Source organism: Pteronotus mesoamericanus, unplaced genomic scaffold (assembly GCF_021234165.1).
Source record: "Pteronotus mesoamericanus isolate MK-2021 breed Mesoamerican mustached bat unplaced genomic scaffold, CSHL_Meso_final scaffold_85, whole genome shotgun sequence".
NCBI lineage: Eukaryota > Metazoa > Chordata > Mammalia > Chiroptera > Mormoopidae > Pteronotus > Pteronotus mesoamericanus.
This window is the reverse complement of record NW_026555329.1, coordinates 26,049,115-26,062,039: the sequence shown is the minus strand read 5'-3', so window position 1 is coordinate 26,062,039 and position 12,925 is coordinate 26,049,115. Positions and strand designations below refer to the sequence as shown.

General features: G+C 38.8%; 1 protein-coding gene across 1 annotated transcript in view; it reads left to right on the top strand.

The window, feature by feature from the left end:
• GRM3 (glutamate metabotropic receptor 3) overlaps positions 1 to 12,925 on the top strand; it is a 207,410-nt gene that overhangs the window by 109,114 nt on the left and 85,371 nt on the right. The window contains exon 2 of the mRNA XM_054563977.1: positions 11,277 to 11,888. Within this exon, the coding sequence (XP_054419952.1) occupies positions 11,421 to 11,888 (468 nt within the window). The 5' untranslated portion in view covers positions 11,277 to 11,420. The remainder of the gene's footprint in view (positions 1 to 11,276; positions 11,889 to 12,925) is intronic.

The following is a 12,925-nucleotide window of genomic DNA, read 5'->3' as shown; positions in this document are numbered from 1 at the left end:
CTGTGAAAGCAGCAGTTGGTCACTTGAGGATAGGCCTGGAGCTCAGCTCTTCTGGTTGGAACTCGCTCTCCACCTTTCTATTGTCATCAAGCCTGAGCTGTCAGGTCACAGGTACAGATCATCAGACCTACCATGACTGGTGTATTTGTCATCTACCTCAGATTCCTGGCTCTTGCTTAGATGCAGGAAGGCATACAAAGGGGCTGGCTTCCTGTTACATTGAAAAGAAGGCCTCTGCAAAGCCAAAACCAATGTTACTACAGGGCCTCTCCCTAGACGTTCAGGGAATCTCTCATCAGGGTTGGTGTCCTCAATAAGTCCACAGCTGCAAGTTTATGTCAATACTCCTGGGGCCAATTTGTCATATAAAACCATTTTTAAAAAATACACAGCCGCCTGCTAGCCATCCTGCTTCACTTTAGCCTGCCTTTTTCATTTTAAATTTTCATTGACATGTAATATACCTAATTACGCAGCTTATTGAATTTTCACAAGCTGAAATTTCCCCCATGAAAGAAGAATCCAGATCAATAAGAAGAATGTTCTTAGCACTCACGGAGCACATTTCCTTCCAGTCACCAACTCCCCACATCCCTGAGCCTAAAATCAGCCCTGACTTCCAGCACCATACATTACTTTTGTTTGGTTTCAGCCTTTCTGTAAGCGGCTTCATACAGTATGCACTCTTTTGTGCCTGCCATCTCCCTTCATTGCCTGGGGAAATAGGCTTTTGTGGAACATCGGAGTGCCATAATTTCATGCTGATAACTTGGGTGTAGCACAAAGAAAGGGAAGCACACCTTGAGGCTGTGTTATATGAGAGTTTTGTGTTACTCTTGGTCTTTTTAGAACATAGATAAACTCAGAACCAGTTTAAAGGTTCAAGTTGTACAAGAGACATGTTCGTCCTGCTCTTTGAATGCCTTTTTCAAGTTATAGCTCTGTGTTAGGGGCTTCCCACATTTGAATGCGCACTAAGACAGAGGAATCAGTTCTCTCTCGAACACACGCAGGGACTGGGTAACAGAACAGAAGTCAGCCCAGGAGAGCTGGCGCAGGCCCAGGAGTTGCCATGGAATTTAAAGACTAATAATTTTTGCAGCCACCAGGGCCCAAATCGCTGTAGCTGAGGCCCCTAATGCCTTGGGATACTAAAAATTAAGACAATTTGGCTGGCTGTGTCCTGTAAAATATTCTGCTCTTAGCAGAGGAGCCAGTTAACATCCTTGTCCAGACGGACTCAGAACAAGAGGTGCCCAGCCCCCTTCTAATAAAACTCAGTATGACAGGAGAGGATCAAGGGAATAGGGATGAAAACACTTTTTGCTGGAGAAACAGAATGAATCAATTTGCTGTGAGCACCTTGCCTCTTTTTCTTGGGTGATCGCCTTCCATCTTCTCTTGGCATTTTGCGGTCTTTAGTACCCATTAAACACCAGAATTTACTGAACATCGGAGACATTAGGTCCCATTTTGCATCATTCAGACAACAAGCAATTCCCCAAGATCATATAGCTCCTGAAAATCAGACAGGAAAAAGACAGGATGCTGGATGATTAGCACTGGGCTATTCTGTTCACTTAATCAGGAATAAAGACCAGGTAGGAACAACAGTGGTTTTGGACTATAGGTGATTATATGGAGAGTCCAAATACCCCTCAATGTCATTGGAGCCATTAACAAATTATCCTTATTATCAAGAGTTCTATTAGTAGCTAACAGTTATTGAGTTACTTTATATATTAATCATTTCATTTACTCCTGAAAACAGCCCCATCAGACAGGTATTAATATTGTCTCCATTATACATCTGCATAGAATATCACACAGAGAGGTGGCATAGCCAAGGTCAGGAAGTAGATTCAAACACTTGTTTGATCAGAGAGCCCACATTATAAAGCAGTGACTTTCAAAGTCTTTTTTTTACCATGGTTCAATAAGAAATTATTTCACCTTGTAACCCAAAACATACACTTATGTATATATAAACACACCCCAAAATGTGTTAGAAAATAATATTCAGCATTACTACATGCCTTAGATCAGTGTTTTCATATTTTCTATTATATTTTAACTCTTCTATTTCCTTTTAAGTTGCAAATTATAAATCACTAATGTATTTCATGACACATGAATAGCTTGTGATCTGCAAATAGAAAAACACTGATTTAAAGTATCATGTAATATTGCTTTCCCAGGGTCTTCCAATTTAAAGCTCTAGGAATGGATTTTAAGACCACATTGCTAAATTTTCCAGAGTGGTAGCTGGTCAATGTTTAACAACTACATCTTCAGGGCTTGTGAGGGGAATGGTTATTAATGTTTGCTGATTTCTACAATATAAATACTCCCACTGTGGCCAATTTGAAGCAATCAATGTGACATCACTAAACAGACTTGGGAAGAAATATGTATCAAGGGCTCTTGAGAGCTCATACCAGCCAACTGAAGTGCACTAATAATTTTCCCCCCAAATTTCAAGAAAACAGAACAAAAAAAAAAAGTCATGTCAATGACCAGAAGAGCTGGAGATGGCTTATCAATGGCATTTACTTGCCTATCTGATGGCAATTATTTTAAGTCCACAGTCTCACCATGTCTGATTTATACAAGTTATTTCTATTTGAGTATGGGGTTCATAACTGCTATAACTTGAGGAATACCAAATAGGCCATGATACTTCATTATCTGTATATTGGGGTATACAAAGCTTCATGACAAAAAGTCTCCTCTTTTGTAAGCCAATGTTTTGACCTATTTAAAATTTGATCATTCCTAAATGTGTAACAAATTAATTTGCATTAATGTGCTAAAAACCTCATGGCTTAATATAACAGATGATTTTATTTGTGATAAGCAAGGCAATTGAGAAAACAGGAATCTGGTAAGAGAATATAGGAAAGTATGATTTAAGAATAGTTGCACTTCTGGGAAAAACCATCATAAATACGGTAACAGTGGGAACCATCATGAATCTGGAGACGACCTGAGATTCAAGACAGCGTTATGCATCTGTAGAAGGACATACTGGATGAGAGAAAAGTTACAGAAATTAAGTAAAATAATGTATGCAGGACATTAATCCTGCATAGTTTCTGGCACCAAGAAGGTGTTTAACAAATTTTAGTATCTTTAAAGAAAAGGGATGGAAAAAGAAGAGAGGTTCTATTCAAAAATCATTTATTGACAAGTGATATAAAACAGATTTCAAACTGATGTAAGCAAAAAAGAGGAATTTATTGCCTCACATTACTGGGAAATTTTAGCTGAATTAAATAGCATGTATAATATGATCAGCTTTCACTATTTCTCTTTTCTCAGGCTCTTGCCTCAGGGTGGTAAGATGGCTGCAAGCAGCTCGAGACTTCCATGCATTTCTCTCAATCACTCTAACAGAAAGAGGATGCTTTTCTCCTGGTGGTTCTAAAGAATGTTCTCTGGTTAACCCTGATTGACAATGATTTGGTCACAGGCTTACCTTGGAACCAGTTTCTGTGGCCAGGGACACACTGCACTCTGGTTAGTCATGTGTGTCACAAGCCACTTATCAAGTCAGGAATGGGTTCGCCACACCTTATGAACATATGTGTTGTTTCCCAGTGGGAAACTGTAATATGGTTTCCAAAAAACTTTGAAAGGGATGCTAATCAGTCAAACTACAAAGGAAAATCCAGACTAATGCTTATGCTCATTGTTTCCACGCACCTTTCTGCCCCACAAACTGCCACCACTTCGGAACCCAAGAACTTGAATCCCTGCCTGTGGAGGCCAACTAGACTCCCAGTACCTGATGGCAGAGAAGCCCCCTGCAAAAGGTTGGGGTGTTCACAGGGTAACCATGGGGCTTCCCTCATGTGTTTTTTTTTCCCTCAAGGATCATAGTTTGCCTTTTATGTTTTTTCCAGTTTTATAGCTATTTTCAGGAGGAGGGTAAGTCCAATACCAGTTACTATAACATGGCCAGAAGCAGAAGCTGGCTTTAGATGTTCTGAAGACTTTGTTTAGCACTAGGCAAGGATGGTGCTGTCTCAAACATTTTACCATTCACATACTGAGGAAAACTAGAGATATGGGGGTGATATTTTTGCAGAAACATATGTATGTTCTGTTTGGGAAGACTTGATAGGTCAATAATGATAAAAGGCTTCTGAAATCCTAATTCTATATTTACTTCTTAATACTATCTTGAACAATTTCTCTCTATCTCTCTCTCTCTCTCTCTCTCTCTCTCTCCTTCTCTTCAGCAATATATAATGTAATTCTTCCTCACCAGGAAGCAGTAAGAGTTAATTCATTGTGCAAAACAGTTTGACATTATTCATGAGAAAGGACTGTGTATACACAGGACAATACATATTAATAGGAGCCACCTAATGGATCATATTGCCAACAGGTAAAAATGTTCCCCTATGAACAGTATTCCTCCATTTCTTCCCATTACAATTTTGTCCAGAGCTAGAGAGAAAGCTTTTGACAAACCCAGTTTCTGTACTCTCTGTTCATGCTGACAAACCTGTAACTTCTATTAGACTTGGCAGCTTCTAAGAGGAAAAGGACAAAGGTAGACAGCAGGGAGTTTGGGGAGGCTCCAATTCCAAGGCTTTGTAATGAGGTTAGGAAACCTGAGGATGAAAAAACAGCTGAGATGGCAACACACACACACTCTCACACAGGGGACAGGAAAATGCTGTGCACCTTGGCATTTAGAAAAATAACAATTTACTTGGAAGGGCAGTGACCAAGTTAATATTACCCATTAAAGGTAAATCACTAACAATTATCCTAAGGACCAAAGTTTAGCACAATTGTAAATCTGTTTGCTTACCTCATAAAAACACTTTCCTCTAAATCCAGAAGATAAAGGAAATAGGAGATACGACTTTGTGTGTGTGGCGGGGGAGGGGGTTTCCATGGCAAAATACTGAAATGAGCATTTCTCCTTTTGGCTTCCTCACCATCTCTTTCTGGTTTCATCATCAAAATTGGCAGTGTCCCCTGTTCAACACAGTCACCTAGGGTTCTTGGGCTTCTTTCATCTTCTCTATGAATAAAACAGGCTACCAGAAAGGGTCTGATCAATTCATTTCCACAACTCAAACTATTTTTTTTGGTTATTTGGAGTTTTATATACATTGTAGGAGCTCAAACTAGAAAAATTTGAGCAAATGCAGAACTCTCCTCCTTAACTTCAAATCTTAACCCAAAAGCTGGGCCTCCATTCTTATACTTTGCTGGTCATGCTTCCAAAGAACGTGACCTGCTATTTGGTAGGTAGCTTTCCATTCTTCCTAATGTCTGTCAGATCAATAATATGTGTCCTAATCTTTCTAATTTCTCCAAGTGCTCTCAACTTTTCCAGTTTTACTTTGTATTTTTTTTCTTAAAAATCATCAAAGATCAAAGGTATTTGGGCTGAATTTCTCTAGTGCCAGAGTTGAATCATGACCTACTACAACATTTTTTTAAATGGGTCTTTTCAGCAATCTTCTTTATTCTTTAAATGGAATTTCCAAATTACTTTTTCAATACCCTAACCAATGTCTAAAAACCTTTTATGCTACTTGGAACTTATCATGTAATCAACATTTGATAACTATATATGAGGCTCTGTGGAAAACACATCTTAAGGCATTGTCTTTGATACCCATTAGCTTACAATCTAATGGAGAAAAAAGAAACATTTTTTTAATTGTTAAGTTTCAACTTTAAAAAAACTATGCAAATAAGCATAAAAGAAAACATGCTCAGCATGAGAAATATAAAACAAACTACATGAGAATTCAGCAAATGAAGAGAAGACCCCTTTCAGCTGGAGTAAGGTGGGAGGTTACAAGAGTAGAAATTTTAAGTTAGTTCTGATAAAAAATGATTGCATTCGAAATAGTAAGCTATTCGTAATAATTTTTTAATGGCTTCTGGAAAAAAATACCTTTGTTCCTAGCAACAGTAAAGAAATTAAAATTGTGCAATGATAATGTTCTGCTATTACTAATGCCAGCATAACTATAGCCTCTATTTACCCAATTGAACATGGCAGTCTAAGAAGAGAGCCAAGTCTTTTTTTTGCCTATAATTCTGGCAGCTAAAAAATGTATAATGAAATTCATAGTCAAACTGCATATGCTAGTACTAACCCTAACTTTTTTCAGGTCAGCTGGGTGTGCAGGCTTTGAGTGCAGGCTCAGAAGCCCTTCTGCAACTTAAGGATTTATTTGCAGGCAAGGACGAGCACAGTTTCTGGCATTTTATCTCCCCAGGATAAACTACTTATTCATTGAGTCAAACGGGATTTTACTCCCAACAATAAGTCCCTGTGCAAAGTCAAGAGACGAAGGAAAATACATATTAGCATATGCACAGCATAGCAATGCTTCTTGCCCACATAGTCCAGGGGTTATATTCACAGCAAACCTCTGAGATTCCATTAATGCATGGATTAATAAAACATTGGCGAGCTGGTAGCCTAAGGAGAGGACCAGGCATGCTTGTTTATAGTTAACACATCACTCATCGTCCCTCCCAGAATGTGACTGCCCAGCTGCAATTCTCTGGCTGCATATGAATGTGGCTGCAGTAGGGAGCCTGTCTATCTGGGGAATGTGCTTCTGGCTGATTTACACTGAAAAGAACCTGAAGAGAAGTAGTTGGTGCCTCTTCCCACAATCCGATAAGCTGCTACACAGAGATAAACAGTTGCCCTGAATTAAGCATGTCTGTCTATTTTTCACTGTTAAATTCTAATTTCCCTGTTCTTTTAGTTTCTTAAGGCTTCATTTTAAATAATGCTAAGTGCTTTTAAATTATGCTAGTCCCTACAGTCTTAATCATTATAAATGCTGCTTTGAGGAAAAGGTAAATAAGAAAATATTAAGACAGTGTATTTAAACATTACTCTAATTGATTTTTAATTTGTAATTCTTTAAGACTACATTAAATATTTCTTAAAGATGCCCCCCATCAGACTACTTAAAGGAAAAACATTTTATATGATATTTTTGTCAGTCAACTTGTTTTTAAGATCTGTGTGTCTAATTTCTAAATGTATGTAATATATGTAAGTTGTAGTGAATTGTTTTTTGAGTCAAGCACTTAATAACAATGGCCATGTTAAAGGAAATCTATGACATAGTCATTTTTAAGATTTTCATAAATGATAGAGATAGTTGTTAGAAATAGAGATGAGTACATTTCCATCACTCTCTACATAAATATATCTAAACATTTACAATGTTGACAATAGAGATAATATTCATTTGTTTACAATTTGGTACCCAGTTCATGGCCCAGTGCATAGAGTAGGTATTCAATAAATATTTGATGAATGAATGCATCTCTGAAACTTTGAAATTAGATAATATGCATGTGCCTAATTTAATATTCTCCTGACCAAAAACTTAAGAAATAAATGTAGATCAGCTTTGGGGTGCATCCTTCCTGGCTTTTTAGGGACTCACTATAGCTGCAATTTCCTAATACAAAGGCAGCATCTTCTTCTACACATATACAAAGTAATTCCTGTAGTTCCAGCTTTCGTCAGTTCTATCGTTAAAGACCATAATAGAGTAAGAGCACTTGGGATGATTAAGTAGGTAATGAAATAAAACAATCCATTTCTCGCCTCGAATTTCCTATGTCACAAATAAATTAACAAAGTCATTTGCAAACATAATTGCTGTGTCTTCAAGAAATATTTGTTGAGTATCTTCTGGATTGCAGACACTATGCCAGTCCCTGAATACACAAGGATGCATAAAACACAGCCCCTACTTGTGAAATAGGTGAACTGGTAGATACTACTTTTAGTGTAATGTGCTATTTCATTGGAAGTCATCTTTGACTAAGAGCATTTTCCCAAGAAAGAATTAAGTTTTCCATAAACTACGTGGTCCTCTTTACCCAATAAGTAGTCAAAGTTCATACTCAAGAGATCAATACTTTTTTTCATAATGATAAGACTATGCTGATGACCTTTTTTTAATTAATTACTCTCTTTTATTGGCACATAAAACAATTATTTTGTAGAGAAATTTCTGCTTCTTTATCATTAGCGAAAATAATTGCGGTGTCTTTTGCCTTCCATGGCAATTTTGCTTCAAAGGGATTTGCACATAAAGATCAAAGAGAGACCAGAAACTGATAGGAAATTTTTAAAAATTCTACTACAGTATCAACTTTTTAAAACATTATTATTAGCCTTTCTGGTGCCCTGTGGCAGATCTCCCAGAGAGATTTTGGGTTAACACGGAGCATTCCAAAGACTGCTGCCGTCATGGCCGAGGTTCACACCTAAATAAATAAACAAAACAAAACAAAACCCAGAGGACTTGTGTGTCTCAAGAAAACAACCCATCACTTGCTTCATACAAAAGGAACAGAAAGCATGTGGAAAGCTTGGTTTCAAAGGGCACTGCTAACATGAGAAGGGAGAAATGTCAAAACTGTTGAACAGTGGACTCATTCTTGTCTTGGCTGTTTGTAGAGTTTTGTTTCTTTCTTCAGACTTTAAAAATCCTAAATGCTGTGCCATTTCACTTATTCCCAATGAGCAGATAAGGAAATAAATATGAATTCTAATAGAAACAGCAAATATTTCTTGAACTTACTAGAGCAGGAAGTAAACAATTCCACTGGGGAAGGAAAATGGGAAAGAATTCTTGGCTTCCACTGGTAGCGACTATTGAGTCTTTTTTTAAATTTTTATTTATTGATTTTAGAGAGAGAGGAAGAGAGAAAGAAAGAGAAATATCAATTTGTTGTTCCATTTATTTATGCATTCACTGGTTGATTCTCATATGTGCCCTGATCTGGGATCAAACCCTCTACCTTGGCATATTGTGATGACATTCTAACCAACTGAGCTACCTAGCCATGCTATGACTATTGAGTCTTAAATAACTGGGCATTTACCAGATAAATGGGTATAGAAGGGCATTTCCAGCAAAGGGAACAATATGAGCAGAAGCAAGAGGTCATCAACATCCTGGTGTCCACTAACATGAACATATTCAATATGGCTGAAGCATAGTCTGAAGACAGAAGCGGGACAAAGTTGATAGGCATAGTGAACAATAAAACTTAAGAACTAGCCAGGGACAATATCATGGAGCATGAAGTCAATTCTCCAACCTAGAGTCAAGGGGAGTATGGATTGACAGGAGATGGGCCACTCTCAGTAGCAATTAAGATTATGCATCAGACAGAGCATTTCCTTCAATGCTTCAATTTGGATTGTTAACATTTGCTAACTTACTCAAGAACACACAGGTGGCATGGCTTTCAGATATCCTGACTGAGTAAAGGAGCATCCAGGAGTGCTTCTTCCTTTATAATACATATGCACAAAAGCAGGAGGGCAGACAGGCACACTACACCACTGTGTGGACTGTACCATCAGGAGAATGTTCCAGGAGTCCTAGTCGTCACTTCTCTCACCTAACTCCGAATGTTATATAAGCTTACCTCACCTAGGAGGAAGAGGGATGGGCAAGCAGAGTGAGGGTGTTGCTCAGAGTTTGCTCTTGGGGTAGGAGGCTGAGTAACAAACAGTACAACAGTAGATCCATTTGTTTGTGTGTGTGCAATGGGGTTGCTCCACTCAAAGGTTTTGGAAAGACCTGAAAACTCAGAAATAAAGGTAGGTCAACTTGGGGGTGCATCTCTCTTGGCTTATTAGGCACCCATCAGAGCTTCAACTTCCTAATACAAAGGCAGTGTTTTCTCCTGTACATATACAAAAGAATTCCTGTAGTTCTATCTGTTGGCAGTTCTATTGTCAAAGACCTTAGCCTACTGTCAAAAACATGGTCCTCACAGTAGGACCTTGCCTGACTCCTAAAAGATGCATATTTTCTAGTCTATGTTGTATAAAGAAGCTCAATTTATGGAACTGTCTTAAGCTGCAATCTACCATGCACACCCCAGCACTAACATTCACTGCACTTCTCTAAATGTGACAGCCACATCAGGAGATGCCTAACACTGGCTGGAGAAGGCAGCTGCCAGCAATTGCACTTTCCCCATCATCTATTTGTATAAGTTATATAATAATACATTTTAAAATTTTACACTTGAGGAAGATTGTCTTTCTGTAATTCAGAAAAATGTACTTTGGAGGTTGGCAGCAGCTCTCTAGGAATTGACTGCTGTGGGCCTGTTAGAGATAATAAGAGCCTGGCACAGAGGGGCTAGAAAAAAAGAGACAGCTTTGAGAGGTGTTAAGCAGGTAGAATCTGCAGAACTTGGTGGCTAATTGAAAGAAAAAAAAGGACAGAGTGAAATCAGAAGGACTCTAGTAGGTTTCTGGCTTGAGGGTCTGGGTACAAAGAAGATCCATTCCCAGAGATAAGGGAGAGTTTATGACATGTAGACCTGGAGGTGTCAGAGGGGTATATGGTCAGAGCTGTTTAGCAGGCAGTTAACCTAGGAGTCATTTAAGTGGTGATTGAAGCTATGAAGACTGGAGGAGCTAGCTCAGGCAAGGGGCAGGAGTGGGGCTATTCAGCAATGGAACTTGAGAAGTAGTCAGAAATGAAGCATGAGAACAGAAACTTAGAAAACTGTGACAGGTAGAAAATAGTCAAGGTTTCAATTAAAGTGCAATAAGGACTACAGTGGGTATATGGAATTTAGAAACTAGCAGATCAGTAGAAGCTTTTTCCATTTGTTAGAGCAGTGAAGAAAGAATTTCCATTGTGGCAGCTGAGAGGCCCTGGGGTAAGAGCAGAGGGGGACAATGTTGCAGATGATTCTTTTGAAGAGGTCACCTCTGAAGGGAGACCAGGGTGTCAGTGGCAGGAATTCAGAAATGGTAACAGAGCTTCGATTGCATTTTGTTTGCTTCCAAATGGAAAGGGAAGAGTGGGTAAAAAAGGAGGTTGGTTGTAAATGTAGCTGAAAGAGAGGGGATAAAGACTCATACCAAGTTGTTGTTCTACCAATAGCTAAGCAAATGACTCAGTAGAGAGAGTGGTGAACTCAGCATTAGAAAAACCAGAGTGTGAACAGTACCTCCACTCTAAGTACATTTTGTCAGGTTATGTTACCTCTTTAGTCCTCGGGTCCAATTCTGAGAGCCAGGACCACTAAGATCTGCATTACAGTGAGTTGTAAGGACTGGGTGAGGATACTGTGAGAGGCTGCCTGGTGCAGCAGGGCAGTGTGTGGTTAGTAAATGGTATTCAGAGTCATTATCCCATCTAAGGTCTGAACGGGGACCATCAATGTAATCACTGTTGCTTTCTTTACCACTTTTGTTCATATAATTTTTATCTCTCTAGGAATTTGGTGACAGGCTCTGCTAGTCTGTTCCTCCCTTATATGAAGGACAGGACAAAGATCCAGTTTGGAAATGAGAGAGGAAGACTAGCGGGCAACATTGGCTCCATCCATTGATATCTCCAAGAGGTACAGAAACGGGATTCATGAAGATGTTGACAAGACTCCAAGTTCTTACCTTAGCTTTGTTTTCAAAGGGATTTCTACTCTCTTTAGGGGACCATAATTTTATGAGGAAGGAAATTAAAATAGAAGGTGACCTTGTTTTAGGGGGCTTATTTCCTATTAATGAAAAAGGCACCGGAACTGAAGAATGTGGGCGAATCAATGAAGACCGAGGGATTCAACGCCTGGAAGCCATGTTGTTTGCTATTGATGAAATCAACAAAGACAATTATTTGTTACCAGGAGTGAAATTGGGTGTTCACATTTTGGATACATGTTCAAGGGATACCTATGCATTAGAGCAATCACTGGAATTTGTCAGGGCATCTTTGACTAAAGTGGATGAAGCTGAGCATATGTGTCCTGATGGATCCTATGCCATTCAAGAAAACAGCCCACTGCTCATTGCAGGTGTCATTGGCGGCTCTTACAGCAGTGTTTCCATACAGGTAAGACTGGCCAGGGCTCCTGCTAAAACACTGTGTCTCTTTCATCTTATGTCTTGGGGAAACAAAAGAAAGACTATCCTAATAACTTCATCAATGGATGATAGTAATGGTGTAATTGTTCATATCTATGGGTATATGATAATATAGGTTTGCAGACAGAACAGTTCTCTAGCAATGAAATTTGTTTAGAACTATATCAGGTAGATACTGCAGCATAACAACCTACCCCAAAATTCAGTGACTTAAAATTGCTTATTATTATAGTTTACAAATCTGAAAATCAACAGCAGTGAGCTGATCTAGGGTGAGGGCTGAGCTGAGCTAGCAGTGACTCTCCTCCAAGCTGTCCCTTATCCTCTGACTGGAATCCATGGTCTAGTCCAGGCACATTCTTCTAAGAGTGATGGCAGAGGGGCAAGCGAACACAAACTTAACAGCACAGACCCCATCCAAGCTTCTTTCTGCATCAATCTGCTAACATCCCAATGTCAAAGAAGCTCACAGGGCTCAGCCAAGAGTCAAGGAGTAGGGGAATGTGTCCTGGCCACTAGACAAGTACAACAAAGTTACATCACCCAGGATGTGGATATATGGTGGAGTAATGACCCAAAGCTATTGATACAATCAACCAAGAAAAGGTACAATTTCACTGAACTCTATTTTTTCACACTAATTTTTACTAAAGGATAGTTTTATTCAGAGGTAAATTATAAATAGTTTCTCATGGTATAGACCTGAAAATGTATGCAGGGAAGCCAGATAATTACTACCAAAAAAAGAGAGAGGGAACAATTCAGCTCGCAACTTAAATTAGATGAAAAGCTGGTAATTGATTCTCATAATTTTTGTTAGGGAAAGAAGGAATATATTATTCAAAATGTTTCCATGCTCATTTACACGGTCACAGAATTTTAGAGATGGAAATGAGATAAGAAATCATCTAGTTCAACTTTCTCATTTTCCCAAGCCCCGGAAAAATTGGTTTCATAAAACTCTCATTGTTAGGTAGCACAAGAACTAGGACTCAGTTCGATCCT